This window comes from Pavona decussata, unplaced genomic scaffold (assembly GCF_977016875.1).
Source record: "Pavona decussata unplaced genomic scaffold, jaPavDecu1.1 SCAFFOLD_58, whole genome shotgun sequence".
In the NCBI taxonomy this organism is placed as follows: Eukaryota; Metazoa; Cnidaria; class Anthozoa; order Scleractinia; family Agariciidae; genus Pavona; species Pavona decussata.
The window spans coordinates 3,527,812-3,541,786 of NW_028145480.1; the positions used below are offsets into that span (position 1 = coordinate 3,527,812).

The 13,975-nt window shown below is 40.0% G+C and overlaps 2 protein-coding genes, 1 long non-coding RNA gene and 3 pseudogenes across 14 annotated transcripts in view; 1 reads left to right on the forward strand and 5 right to left on the reverse strand.

The window, feature by feature from the left end:
- LOC146479723 (uncharacterized) overlaps window positions 1–13,975 on the reverse strand; it is a 199,417-nt gene that overhangs the window by 10,894 nt on the left and 174,548 nt on the right. The gene's annotated exons all lie outside the window — the stretch shown is intronic.
- LOC146479725 (TNF receptor-associated factor 2 pseudogene) lies at window positions 1,006–2,334 on the reverse strand (annotated as a pseudogene).
- LOC146479726 (uncharacterized) lies at window positions 4,377–7,222 on the forward strand. Its single transcript, XM_085110301.1, has one exon. The coding sequence runs from the start codon at window positions 4,377–4,379 to the stop codon at window positions 4,881–4,883; it is 507 nt and encodes a 168-aa protein (XP_084966427.1). The 3' UTR covers window positions 4,884–7,222.
- Window positions 8,655–13,202, reverse strand: LOC146479727 (TNF receptor-associated factor 2-like). 2 transcript variants are annotated; one of them, XM_085110579.1, is made up of 2 exons: window positions 11,545–13,202; window positions 8,655–9,356 (listed from the first exon to the last, which is right to left on the reverse strand). In XM_085110579.1, the coding sequence occupies exon 2, from the start codon at window positions 9,222–9,224 to the stop codon at window positions 8,700–8,702; it is 525 nt and encodes a 174-aa protein (XP_084966705.1). In that variant the 5' UTR covers window positions 9,225–9,356; window positions 11,545–13,202; the 3' UTR covers window positions 8,655–8,699. The 2 variants fall into 2 exon arrangements, with proteins under 2 accessions (XP_084966705.1, XP_084966703.1); XM_085110577.1 differs by lacking the exon at window positions 11,545–13,202 and having other exon boundaries at window positions 8,655–9,576.
- LOC146479728 (TNF receptor-associated factor 2 pseudogene) lies at window positions 9,833–10,927 on the reverse strand (annotated as a pseudogene).
- On the reverse strand, window positions 10,928–11,555 carry LOC146479729 (TNF receptor-associated factor 2 pseudogene; annotated as a pseudogene).

The following is a 13,975-nucleotide window of genomic DNA, read 5'->3' on the forward strand; positions in this document are numbered from 1 at the left end:
CATGCGTCACAATTAATCAACAACATTTCTAAAAAGCTTTGAAATACGTAAAAATGTATCGATTTTTTTTCCAACTTGAAACTTAATTATCTCTAAAAAATGGGTGGTTACCCCCATTTTTCTTTTTGGATTTCACTGAACACTTGCTTAGATCTTCTTTTCCCCCATATTTATAAACCGCGCAAAAATACCTTTGAATATTAGCAGGTACCGTCCTTAAGAAATCAGAGCTTCTCGGATCATGCACAGAACGCATGCGCAGTAGCAAAAGGAGGCACCGTCCTATCTAGCCAGCTGAATAAATGGATACCAGCCTTTAACTAAACTTACTAAAATACTGGGAGCGGGGGGAGGGGGGAGGGGGCTCTGCTATAGACTAACATCACACCTAGGAAGGGAGGGTAGGGTGCTATATTACCGCCGCCAAAACTGATGATCCGCCAGGCTCTTCCAGTGAGTCGGAATGGATGGAAACATCATGTATGGATAAATAATGCGTAAAGAACTACAGAGTCTGACATCTGATGATCGAAAAAAAACAAAAAAAAAAACAAAACAAAAAAAACACTTGCCTCTATGATTTAACTTCTGCAGGGGTGAGCCATATTTGAGTTTGCAAAATTTTTATAATAAATCACCCATATCACCTGCCGTCCATCCACTTAGGCCGTAAGCTTTGATCCAAAAACTTTACTTGAAATAGTCGTAAGACAAACCATTCTCTGTCACGTTTTACTTTCGGTCATGTAGAAACTGATAACACTATTTTGCCGTTGTCAGGTAAAAACGGTTCACGCTATTTGCAGTGGTGGTGTCGGATGGAAAATAAAATGGTTAAAACATCGGTTGTTCAATGAATCCTACGTCATGCTTTAAACCACAAAATAAACACCAGGAAGTCAAAAAGGAGGTCAACTCGAGGATTCTTTTTCATAACATTTTGGTTTTGCACGATTTTTTTTCTTGTTTATGGACTCCCCCCCCCCCCCCACTCCCCTACCCCCCAATCACATTTCTAATGTTGCATCCCTACAGTCTGTAGGGATGACAACGCACAGAGTGGGTGTGATCACACAACTTGCACAAGGGTCGGGCTATTCATAGGGCACACTAACCTCTCAATCACTATCATAAAGAACGAGACAATTCATACTTTCTAGCTGCCTTAACACATTAATTATTTCCTTCACTTCAAATCGACTGTCCACACAGCCCTAGCCTCGCGTTGATTTGCGCGTAACGTATTTCTAGTATTACATTTCACCAGCACAGTTGATTCACAATCGCTTTTGCCACTGCCTTGTGACCATAATACTTTCTACTGTGGTTCTTGTGACATCGACAACGAAGGAAGGTATCAACAACTTATCGCTCTCTACAGGATACACTAAATTCTAAAAAATCAACAATAAATGAAAAAGTACGACAACCACTAAAGATGACATGAAAATAAAACAAAAAATACTAACATAAGCGTGGTTATTCAATTCCGTCAAAGAGCAGAACATGGGGCACCCACTGGCGATGTTGGTCTCTCTTCTCGGCCTCTGAAAGGATGAGCTGCTTGGATCAGGCCTGAAGGCGTCGATCACGTGTTCCACGTTATCCTGATCCATCAACATGAACGTGACCTTCTGTCTGAATGGCCAGCGGAGTAATGCATCATACTGGCCGCGCATGACAACAAAGAAAACGGAGATGTGCGTTCCTCGTCCCATGCCATCTCCGTTCAGATAAATCCGTGCGCACATCTTGTTACCATAGCGACTAGTAAAGAAGCACGGACTGTAGAAAGACACCTGCTGACCACTGACGGCTTCGTTTCGTCTTCGTACATATTCAGTGATCTTCCATATTAACTGGCCGTCATAGCTTGAAAATTCCTGTTGTCTAACGTACTCTTCTAAATCAGCCCAGGTAACATTTCTGAGAGCCAGTGTGTGTTCAATGGACTCCATCCACCTCTCCGTTCTCCGTGTAGTCTCATGGGTAGTCTCCACTTGTCTTTTAACATTTGCCACTTCTCGACTCGTCTCCACCGTGGTACGATTATTTTCCACCAAAAGCAGTTCGTGGTCCGCAGGTTTGTTCTCAAGGTTCGTCAGTCTTCTGGTAATATCGGTATTCGGTAAGCTACTTTCCGCATTAAAAACACGTTGGTTAAATGGGGTTGCAACCGATATATTTAGATAGGAGGCCAGTTTTCTCTCTAAGGAGGTGATCCTCTCACTGTATTCACGCAATATTTCTATCCTCCCATTCAGTATCATAAAGAACGAGACAATTCATACTTTCTAGCTGCCTTGACACATTCCCTCACTTCAAATCAACTGTCCACACAGCCCAAGCCTCGCGTGATTTGCAAGTCACGTATTTCTAGTATTACATTTGACTACAGTTGATTCACAATCGCTTTTGCCACTGAGTTCTGACCATAATACTTTCTACAAGTTATCAACAGCTTATCCCTCTCTACAGGATAACTAAATTCTAAAAAAATCAACATCAAATGAAAAAGTACGACAACCACTAAAGATGACATGAAAATAAAACAAGAAATACTTATTAGGCGTGGTTATTCAATTCAGTCAAAGAGCAGAACATGCATGGGGCACCCACTGGCGATGTTGGTCTTTCGTTTCGGCCTCTGGAAGGATGAAGTGCTTGGATCAGGCCTGAAGGCGTCTAGCACGAGTTCCACGTAATCCTAAACCATCAACATGAACGTGTCCTTCTGTCTGAATGGCCAGCTGAGTAATGTATCATACTGGCCGCGCATGACAACAAAGAAAACGAATTTGTGCTTTCCTTCTCCGTTCAGATAAATCCGTGAGCACATCTTGTATCCATGGCGACCGGTGTAGAAGCATGGGCTGCAGAAAGACACCTGCTGACCACTAACGGCTTCGTTTCGTCTTCGTACATATTCAGTGATCTTCCATATTAACTGGCCGTTATAGCTTGAAAATTCCTGTTGTCTAACGTCCTCTTGTAAATCAGCCAAGAAGGCATTTCTGAGAGCCAGGGTGTGTTCAATGGACTCCATCCGCCCCTCCGTTCTCCGTGTAGTCTCTTGGGTAGCCTCCACTTGTCTTTTACGATTGCCACTTTAGACTTGTCTCCACCGTAGTACGATTATTTTCCACCAAAAGCACTTCGTGGTCCGCAGGTTTGTTCTCAAGGTTCGTCAGTCTTCTGGTAATATCGGTATTCGGTAAGCTACTTTCCGCATTAAAAACACGTTGGTTAAATGGGTATTCAACCGATATATTTAGATAGGAGGCCAGTTTTCTCTCTCAGGGGGCGAACCTCTCACTGTGTTCTCGCAATTCTTGTATCCTCTCAATCACTATCATAAAGAACGGGACAATTCATACTTTCTAGCTGCCTTAACACATTCCTTCACTTCAACTCAACTGTCCACACAGCCCTAGCCTCGCGTTGAATTGCAAGCCACGTATTTCTAGTATTATATTTGACTACAGTTGATTTAGAATCGCTTTCGCCAATGAGTTCTTACCATAATACTTGCTACTGTGGTTCTTGTGACATCGACAACGAAAGTAGTCGTCAACAGCTTATCCCTCTCTACAGGATACACTAAATTCTAAAAAATCAACATTAAATGAAAAAGTACGACAACCACTAAAGATGACATGAAAATAAAACAAAAAATACTAACATAAGCGTGGTTATTCAATTCAGTCAAAAAGGAGAATATGGCGCAGCCACTGGCGATGTTGGTCTCTCTTCTCGGCCTCTGGAAGGAGGAGCTGCTTGTATCAGGACTAAACGCGTCGATCACGTATTCCACGTTATCCTGATCCATCAACATGAACGTGACCTTTTGTCTGAATGGCCAGCGGAGTAATGCATCATACTGGCCGCGCATGACAACAAAGAAAACGGATTTGTGCCTTCCTTTTCCCATGCCATCTCCGTTCAGATAAATCCGTGCGCACATCTTGTATCTTTAGCGACCGGTGTAGAGGCATGGGCTGTAGAAGGACACCTGCTGACCACTGATGGCTTCGTTTCGTCTTCGTACATATTCAGTGATCTTCCATATTAACTGGCCGTCATAGCTTAAAAACCCCTGTTGTCTAACGTGCTCTTCTAAATCAGCCAAGAAGACATAACTAAGAGCCAGTGTGTCTTCAATGGACTCCATCCGCCTCTCCGTTGTCCGTTTAGTCTCTTGGGTAGCCTCCACCTGTCTTTTAACACTTGCCACTTTTGATTTGTCTCCACTATAGTACGATTATTTTCCACCAAAAGCAGTTCGTGGTCCGCAGGTTTGTTCTCAAGGTTTGTCAGTCTTTTGGTAATATCGGTATTCGGTAAGCTACTTTCTGCATTAAAAAAACGTTGGTTAAATGGGGTTGCAACCGATATATTTAGATAGGAATCCAGTTTTCGATCAGTTAAATTCAGACCTGGCTCAACAAGAGCTAAAAGCGGAGTATCTAGAAAACCAGTCGAGGAGAAATAATATCCGTATTAAAGGAATTGCCGAAGGTGAAAAGGAGAATTGGGATGAAGTTGAATCGAAAGTTAAACATGCCATCAAAGCTAAACTTGATTTGGATGTGGACATTGAGAGAGCTCATCGTGTGGAGCGACGGAAGAAGAGAGGCAGTGCCAACGCAAATGAGCCACGCACAATAGTGTGCCGTCTTCGTGACTGGAAGCAACGTGAGCAAGTTCTAAGAAAAGCTCGGAAAGAAAAGCCCGTTGGATTACACATCAGTGAGGATATCGCGTTCGCAACTCTGAAAAAGCGGGAGGCTCACCTTGAGAAGTTTAAAGCTGCTAAGCAGGCGGGTAAAATTGCCTATTTTGTACTCGATCGCTTAGTCATTCGCGATAAATCAGATGACTAGTTTATCATCCATGCCATTTTATAATTTGGACGATGATGAATTTCGGCTAACTCTCATTGAATTTATGAATGGCGGTACCATCAATTTTGATCCTGATAGATTAGCTCAGTTAAAGTTTAATCCTTTGTTATGTGAATCCTATAAAAATTTCAGTCTTTGTAAAGACAATGATCCAGATATGAATTTTTATTTAAAAAACAATAGCTGTGAATACTATACTGAAGATAGCTTCAAAAACATGTTAGCCGAAAACCAAAGTCGCCTAAATTTAAAATGCAGTACCCTTGAATCTAGCCTTTCGTTCCTTCATATGAACATTCGTAGTTTAAATAATAAATTTGATAAGCTTACAAATTTTCTAGGCCAACTTGTAGTGAAATTTCCTATCATTGGGATTTCTGAGACTTGGCTTGATGATTGTTATCATTTTTCCGATATAGCGGGTTACAATTTTTTGCATAAACCTAGAGTTGATCGCATTGGTGGAGGTGTTGGCCTTTACATTTGTGAGCATTTAAATTACAAAGAACGTCATGATCTAGCATTCCCTGGGGACAAATCTGCTGAATCCTTGTTTGTTGAAATTAATAGGACAAAAGTAAAGAACATAATTGTCGGCATTATCTATCGACCACCCGACTCGAAGTTACATGAATTTCTGTCTGACTTGGATCTAGTACTTGGGAAAATTTCCAAGGAAAATAAGCTTGTATTTTTAATGGGTGACTGGAATTTAAATCTAATTAACCATCATTGTCATAAAGCGACAAGTGATTTCTTAGATTTGTTGTACTCTAGGATGTTTTTTCCACTAACAACACGTCCCACTAGAATTACGGCGAACAAAGCTTCGTTAATAGATAATATTTTCACGAACGATCCACTTCGTCCCTCAATAAGCGGTCTTTTTCTCAATGACATATCTGACCATTTACCGATATTTTCACTTATTTTGTATAATAATACTACCAGTGATAAGAATAAATGCGTATTTTTTCGTGAAAAAAATGCGCATAATCTAAGTGTATTTAAAGACGAGTTAGGTAAGATAAACTGGACTGAAATGCCTGGTTTAAATGATCCTTCCTGCGCTTATGAACTCTTTGTTGGAAAGTATACTACAGTTTATGATAAATGTTTTCCACTCAAAAAAATGAAAGCGAAACGGTTCAATCTTTGTAAGCCTTGGTTTACTAAAGGACTGGCTAAATCCATAAGGAAGAAAAATATGTTATATCAGTCTTTTCTTAATAACCCTAACTCTTCCAATGAAAATGCATATAAGTCGTACAAAAACAAACTTACTCATTCTCTTCGAGTTGCTAAACGTTTATATTATGAAAAACAAATTGAAAAATTAAAATCAAATGTCAAGGCTACCTGGAAAGTTCTAAATGAAATCCTTAATAGAAATAAAGGAAAGCGTAGCTTGCCATCTATATTTAGGGCAGATTCTCGAGAAATTTCCAATCCAAAAGATATAGCTAATTTCTTTTGTAAATATTTTACTAATATTGGCCCCAATTTAGCTAGCAAAATTCCTGTATCAGAAAAGTCGCACAATTCTTTTTTACCTCCAAAACTAGTTAATTCAATATTTCTAGATGCTGTAAATGAGCAAGAAATTATTGAAATATGTAGCACTTGTCGTTCAGGTACTGCTGTAGGTTATGACAACATTTCTATGAACCTAATTAAAGAATCTATCGATTTAATTATTTCACCTCTTACATGCATAATTAACTTATCCATCACTTCTGGAATTGTACCAAAACAATTAAAAATTGCTCGAGTTATTCCTTTATTTAAATCTGGTGAGCAGGATATATTTACGAACTACCGACCGGTGTCTGTTTTACCAGCATTCTCTAAAATCCTAGAGAGAGTAATGTACAATCGTCTTTTAATGTTTCTTAATAATCATAACATTCTCTCTGACAATCAGTATGGTTTTCGCAAGCATCACTCCACCGCTTATGCTCTTGCTTGTTTATATGACAAAATCTCTTCCGCCATTGACAATAAGGAATGCACAGTTGGTATTTTTATAGACTTGTCCAAGGCCTTTGACACCGTTGATCATAACATTTTGATTTCGAAATTAGAGCATTATGGTGTTCGTGGCACTCCACTTAGATGGTTCGAAAGCTATCTAAGCAATAGACAACAATATGTGGAATTTAATGGCGTTAGGTCGGAGTCTTGCGAAATTAAGTGCGGGGTGCCTCAGGGTTCTATACTAGGTCCCCTACTTTTCCTACTCTATATAAATGATCTGTGTAACGTGTCGAAGGTCGTGGACTTTATTCTTTTTGCAGATGATACAAACATATTTTTCTCCCACAAAGATTTTAACTTGCTTCCTGGAATCTTGAATTCTGAAATGCTTAAATTAACTCATTGGTGTCGAGCAAACAAACTGTCCATTAACTTTAAAAAATCAAATTTTATGGTTTTTAGACCACCCCAAAGGAGGCAAACACTTGATATATCTATTCAAATTGACAACAATGCAATTAAACGTGTGAAAGAAACAGTATTTTTAGGTGTTATCCTCGATGAGCATTTGTCATGGAAGCCTCACATTCTTAGTGTTTCTAGAAAAATATCAAAATCAATAGGTATTATTTATAAGTCTAGTTTTTGCCTCCCCAAAACCTCCTTACGTTCCTTGTACTATAGTCTAGTTTACCCTTACTTAATTTATTGTGTTTCTGTGTGGGGATCAACGTATCAGTCTAATTTAAATCGGATTATTGTTCTGCAAAAGAAGATAATTAGAATAATATCAAAAGTTTCTTTTGATGCTCATACCGGTGTTCTTTTTAAAGAACAGGAGATTTTAAAATTCTCTGACATTTATTTATACCAAATAGGTAAATTTATGTATCTTTTTAAAAGAAGCTTACTTCCAAATTATTTTCGTGATATGTTTACTCTTGCAAGTCAAATACATTCTTATAAAACAAGAAATTCCAACCTTTTCTATATACCTTATTGTCGAACTAATCTTCGAAAATTCTCAATTCGGTTTCAAGGTCCTTCGTTTTTCAACTCGCTAAGTCGTGAAATTCAAAACAGTGAAACTATCAGTTTGTTTGGCAAAAGACTTAAAAAATTCCTTCTATCTAAGTTAAATTGACTCTTTGTTGAGCTACACACCTTTTCTTTACCTTTTCTTTTTTTTCTTCCTTTCCTTTTTTTTTTTCTTCTTTTAAAAAAAAAATTTAATTGGAAATTTCAATCAGTACCCTTAACTTCTATGGTTTATCCAATAGTTCTAGGAAGCCTATAGTTAATAAGCCCCCGGCTTCTATATAGGCTTCCTAGCCTTTAACACATTTAATATTGTAAATAGTCACGTATGAATATTGTAATAGTAAGAATATTGCGTGTCGTCTATAATGTATTTATGTTGTATTTTTTTGTTAATGGCAAATAAATTGAATTGAATTGAATTTCTCTCTAAGGAGGTGATCCTCTCACTGTATTCACGCAATATTTCTATCCTCTCATTCAGTATCATAAAGAACGAGACAATTCAGACTTTCTAGCTGCCTTAACACATTCCTTCACTTCAAATCAACTGTCCACATCGCCCTAGCCTCGTGTTGAATTGCGCGCCACGTATTTCTAGTAATATATTTGACTACAGTTGATTCACAATCGGTTTTGCCAATGAGATGTGACCATAATACTATGCACTGTGGTTCTTGTGACATCGACAACGAAGGAAGTTGTTAACACCTTATCCCTCTCTACAGGATACACTAAATTCTAAAAAAGCAACATTAAATGAAAAAGTACGACAACCACTTAAGATGACATGAAAATAAAACAAAAAACGCTAATATAAGCGTGGTTACTCAATTCCGTCAAAGAGCAGAACATGGGGCACCCACTGGCGATGTTGGTCTCTCTTCTCGGCCTCTGAAAGGATGAGCTGCTTGGATCAGGCCTGAAGGCGTCGATCACGTGTTCCACGTTATCCTGATCCATCAACATGAACGTGACCTTCTGTCTGAATGGCCAGCGGAGTAATGCATCATACTGGCCGCGCATGACAACAAAGAAAACGGAGATGTGCGTTCCTCGTCCCATGCCATCTCCGTTCAGATAAATCCGTGCGCACATCTCGTTACCATAGCGACTAGTAAAGAAGCACGGACTGTAGAAAGACACCTGCTGACCACTGACGGCTTCGTTTCGTCTTCGTACATATTCAGTGATCTTCCATATTAACTGGCCGTCATAGCTTGAAAATTCCTGTTGTCTAACGTACTCTTCTAAATCAGCCCAGGTAACATTTCTGAGAGCCAGTGTGTGTTCAATGGACTCCATCCACCTCTCCGTTCTCCGTGTAGTCTCATGGGTAGTCTCCACTTGTCTTTTAACATTTGCCACTTCTCGACTCGTCTCCACCGTGGTACGATTATTTTCCACCAAAAGCAGTTCGTGGTCCGCAGGTTTGTTCTCAAGGTTCGTCAGTCTTCTGGTAATATCGGTATTCGGTAAGCTACTTTCCGCATTAAAAACACGTTGGTTAAATGGGGTTGCAACCGATATATTTAGATAGGAGGCCAGTTTTCTCTCTAAGGAGGTGATCCTCTCACTATATTCACGCAATATTTCTATCCTCCCATTCAGTATCATAAAGAACGAGACAATTCATACTTTCTAGCTGCCTTGACACATTCCCTCACTTCAAATCAACTGTCCACACAGCCCAAGCCTCGCGTGATTTGCAAGTCACGTATTTCTAGTATTACATTTGACTACAGTTGATTCACAATCGCTTTTGCCACTGAGTTCTGACCATAATACTTTCTACAAGTTATCAACAGCTTATCCCTCTCTACAGGATACACTAAATTCTAAAAAAATCAACATCAAATGAAAAAGTACGACAACCACTAAAGATGACATGAAAATAAAACAAGAAATACTTATTAGGCGTGGTTATTCAATTCAGTCAAAGAGCAGAACATGCATGGGGCACCCACTGGCGATGTTGGTCTTTCGTTTCGGCCTCTGGAAGGATGAAGTGCTTGGATCAGGCCTGAAGGCGTCTAGCACGAGTTCCACGTAATCCTAAACCATCAACATGAACGTGTCCTTCTGTCTGAATGGCCAGCTGAGTAATGTATCATACTGGCCGCGCATGACAACAAAGAAAACGAATTTGTGCTTTCCTTCTCCGTTCAGATAAATCCGTGAGCACATCTTGTATCCATGGCGACCGGTGTAGAAGCATGGGCTGCAGAAAGACACCTGCTGACCACTGATGGCTTCGTTTCGTCTTCGTACATATTCAGTGATCTTCCATATTAACTGGCCGTTATAGCTTGAAAATTCCTGTTGTCTAACGTCCTCTTGTAAATCAGCCAAGAAGGCATTTCTGAGAGCCAGGGTGTGTTCAATGGACTCCATCCGCCCCTCCGTTTCTTGGGTAGCCTCCACTTGTCTTTTACGATTGCCACTTTAGACTTGTCTCCACCGTAGTACGATTATTTTCCACCAAAAGCACTTCGTGGTCCGCAGGTTTGTTCTCAAGGTTCGTCAGTCTTCTGGTAATATCGGTATTCGGTAAGCTACTTTCCGCATTAAAAACAGGTTGGTTAAATGGGTTTGCAACCGATATATTTAGATAGGAGGCCAATTTTCTCTCTAAGGGGGCGAATCTCTCAATGTGTTCTCGCAATTCTTGTATCCTCTCAATCACTATCATAAAGAACGGGACAATTCATACTTTCTAGCTGCCTTAACACATTCCTTCACTTTAACTCAACTGTCCACACAGCCCTAGCCTCGCGTTGAATTGCAAGCCACGTATTTCTAGTATTATATTTGACTACAGTTGATTTAGAATCGCTTTTTACCAATGAGTTCTTACCATAATACTTGCTACTGTGGTTCTTGTGACATCGACAACGAAGGAAGTTGTCAACAGCTTATCCCTCTCTACAGGATACACTAAATTCTAAAAAATCAACATTAAATGAAAAAGTACGACAACCACTGAAGATGACATGAAAATAAAACAAAAAATACTAACATAAGCGTGTTTTAACAATTCAGTCAAGGAGCAGAACATGACCCGGGCACTCACTGGCGATGTTGGTCTCTCTTCTCAGCCTCTTGAAGGAGAAGCTGCTTGGATCAGGCCTGAAGGCGTCGATCATGTTTTCCACGTTATCCTGATCCATTAACACGAACGTGACTTGCTGTCTGAATGGCCAGCGGAGAAATGTATCATACTGGCCGCGCATGACAACAAAGAAAACGGATTTGTGCCTTCCGTTTCCCATGCCATCTCCGTTCAGATAAAAAATCCGTGCTCACATCTTGTATCCATAGCGACCAGTGTAGAAGCATGGGCTGTAGAAGGACACCTGCTGACCACTGACGGCTTCGTTTCGTCTTCGTACATATTCAGTGATCTTCCATATTAACTGGCCGTCAAAGCTTGAAAACTCCTGTTGTCTAACGTCCTCTTCTAAATCAGCCAAGAAGGCATTTCTGAGAGCCAGTGTGTGTTCAATGGACTCCATCGGCCTCCCCGTTCTCCGTGTAGTCTCTTGGGTAGCCTACACTTTTTTTTTTACATTTGCAAATTTGGACTTGTCTCCACCGTAGTACGAGTATTTTCCACGAAAAGCACTTCGTGGTCCGCAGGTTTGTTCTCAACGTTCGTCAGTCTTCTGGTAATATCGGTATTCGGTAAGCTACTTTCCGCATGAGGAACACGCTGGTTAAATGGCGTTGCACCCGATATATTCACATAGGCCAGTTTTTTCTCTCTAAGGAGGTGATCCTTTCACTGTATTCTCGCAATATTTCTATCCTCTCAATCAGTATCATAAAGAACGAGACAGTTCATACTTTCTAGCTGCCTTAACACATTCCTTCACTTCAAATCAACTGTCCACACAGCCCTAGCCTCGCGTTGATTTGCGAGTCACGTATTTCTAGTATTATATTTGACTACAGTTGATTCACAATCGCTTTTTACCAATGAGTTGTGACGATAATACTTTCTACTGTGGTTCTTGTGACATCGACAACGAAAGAAGTCATCAACAGCTTATCCCTCTCTACAGGATACACTAAATTCTAAAAAATCAACATTAAATGAAAAAGTACGACAACCAGTAAAGATGACATGAAAATAAAACAAAAAATACTAACATAAGCGTTGTTATTCAATTCAGTCAAGGAGCAGAAAATGCGGCACCCACTGGCGATGTTGGTCTCTCTTCTCGGCCTCTCGAAAAAGGAGCTGCTTGGATCAGGCCTGAAGGCGTCGATCACGTGTTCCACGTTATCCTGAACCATTAACATGAACGTGACCTTCTGTCTGAATGGCCAGCGGAGTAATGTATCATACTGGCCGCGCATGACAACAAAGAAAACGGATTTGTGCCTTCTTTTTCCCATGCTATCTCCGTTCAGATAAATCTGTGCGCACACTGACCACTGACAGCTTCGTTTCGTCTTCGTGCATATTCAGTGATCTTCTATATTACCTGACCGTCATAGCTTGAAAACGCCTGTTGTCTAACGTACTCTTTTAAATCAGCCAAGGTGACATTTCTGAGAGCCAGTCTGTGTTCAATGGACTCCACTCACCTCTCCGTTCTCCGTGTAGTCTCTTGGGTAGTTAAATCAACCGTCCACACAGCCCCAGCCTCGCGTTGATTTGAGAGTCACGTATTTCTAGTATTAGATTTGACTACAGTTGATTCACAATAGCTTTTGCCACTGAGTTGTGACTATAATACTTTGTACTGTGGTTCTAATGACATCGAGAACGAAGGAAGTTTGTCAACAGCTAACCCCTTTCTGCAGGATACACTAAATTCTAAAAAATCAACATTAAATGAAAAAGTACGACAAGCACTAAAGATGACAAGAAAATAAAACAAAAATACTTAAAGCATGAACTTTGCAGCAATTGGTCGAGAGAGAGGTAAACAAACACCAAAAAGGATGGACTATGTTACGAATACAGTGCTACTGATTTATCTTGGGGGGGGGGGGGGGGTGGTAATGACTAAGCTTATGAAATCACATTCCTGTGACAAGTGCTATAAAGTAACCTAATGAGCTATTATAAAAGACTGGGCTTAAGACTTCCGTAATACACACATGCATTGCTGACCTCTTCATCTTAATCTCCGATCAAGAAGTCCAGAAATTTCGTAACATATGCCGAGTTATTTTACCGAGTGATCAATAATTAATTAATGTCAATCACACAACAACATGTATCACGAAAATTTAAGAAATACCGACGAAGATAATGGCAAAGTTCTTTTCAAGAACATCATGTGAACAATTCTGAATTATTAAAGATTAGAAGGTTATTTCGCTTTATGTTAGGAAACAGCAATCTTCTAGCCCTCAGGGTCTATACAGTAAGCCTATTATTTAACAGCTTTCGTTATTTCCATTCTTGATGCTAGAGAGATAATACATTCCTACAGGGTTATTCAATCGAAACAAATAGCCGAAAGCTCAATGTTCCAAAAATAACATATGACTGTCAAACCGTTTAAAACAAAAGGAAACCAGATATTGAGGTTACCCATCCAATCACAAGAGAACCCTTGGACCACTAAGCCGAACGAAATGTAAAGGTCATTTATTCTTCTCGAGTCACAAGACTCGGAGCTTCAACGGATGGTGAATAATACTCTGTTTACCTCTTGTAACACTCTGTTTATCTGTTGTGAAGATTTTATCAGAGATCGTCCACTTCTGATGAATGCTTTACTGTTTACGTGACTTCCCTGTCAGTAATTTGCAGAAGAGGACAAACATCGTCACCATCAAAACGCATTTAATCGAAACCATGACCAGAAGGAAACTAAGTCTGATGAAGCCAAACGCGCTACTGCCACCACCACCACGGCCAACTTTGAGCGGAGAATTTACATGCCTCAGCACCGAAGAAGAGGGGGTAAAGAAAAGATGACTTTCTACACTTGCTGTTAGTTAGCTGCAGCATTCCTCATGTGCCACAGAACGTAGCGAAACTGCAAACTGACTGGAATGAAGCCCTCACTGATGAGACTATGAACTTTTTTTGA

What these genes read in the sequence shown, in the direction of transcription:
- LOC146479727 (XM_085110577.1), bottom strand. Translation starts at nt 9,536, where the DNA reads ATGATACTGAATGGGAGGATAGAAATATTGCGTGAATATAGTGAGAGG.
- LOC146479726 (XM_085110301.1), top strand. Translation starts at nt 4,377, where the DNA reads ATGGGGTTGCAACCGATATATTTAGATAGGAATCCAGTTTTCGATCAG.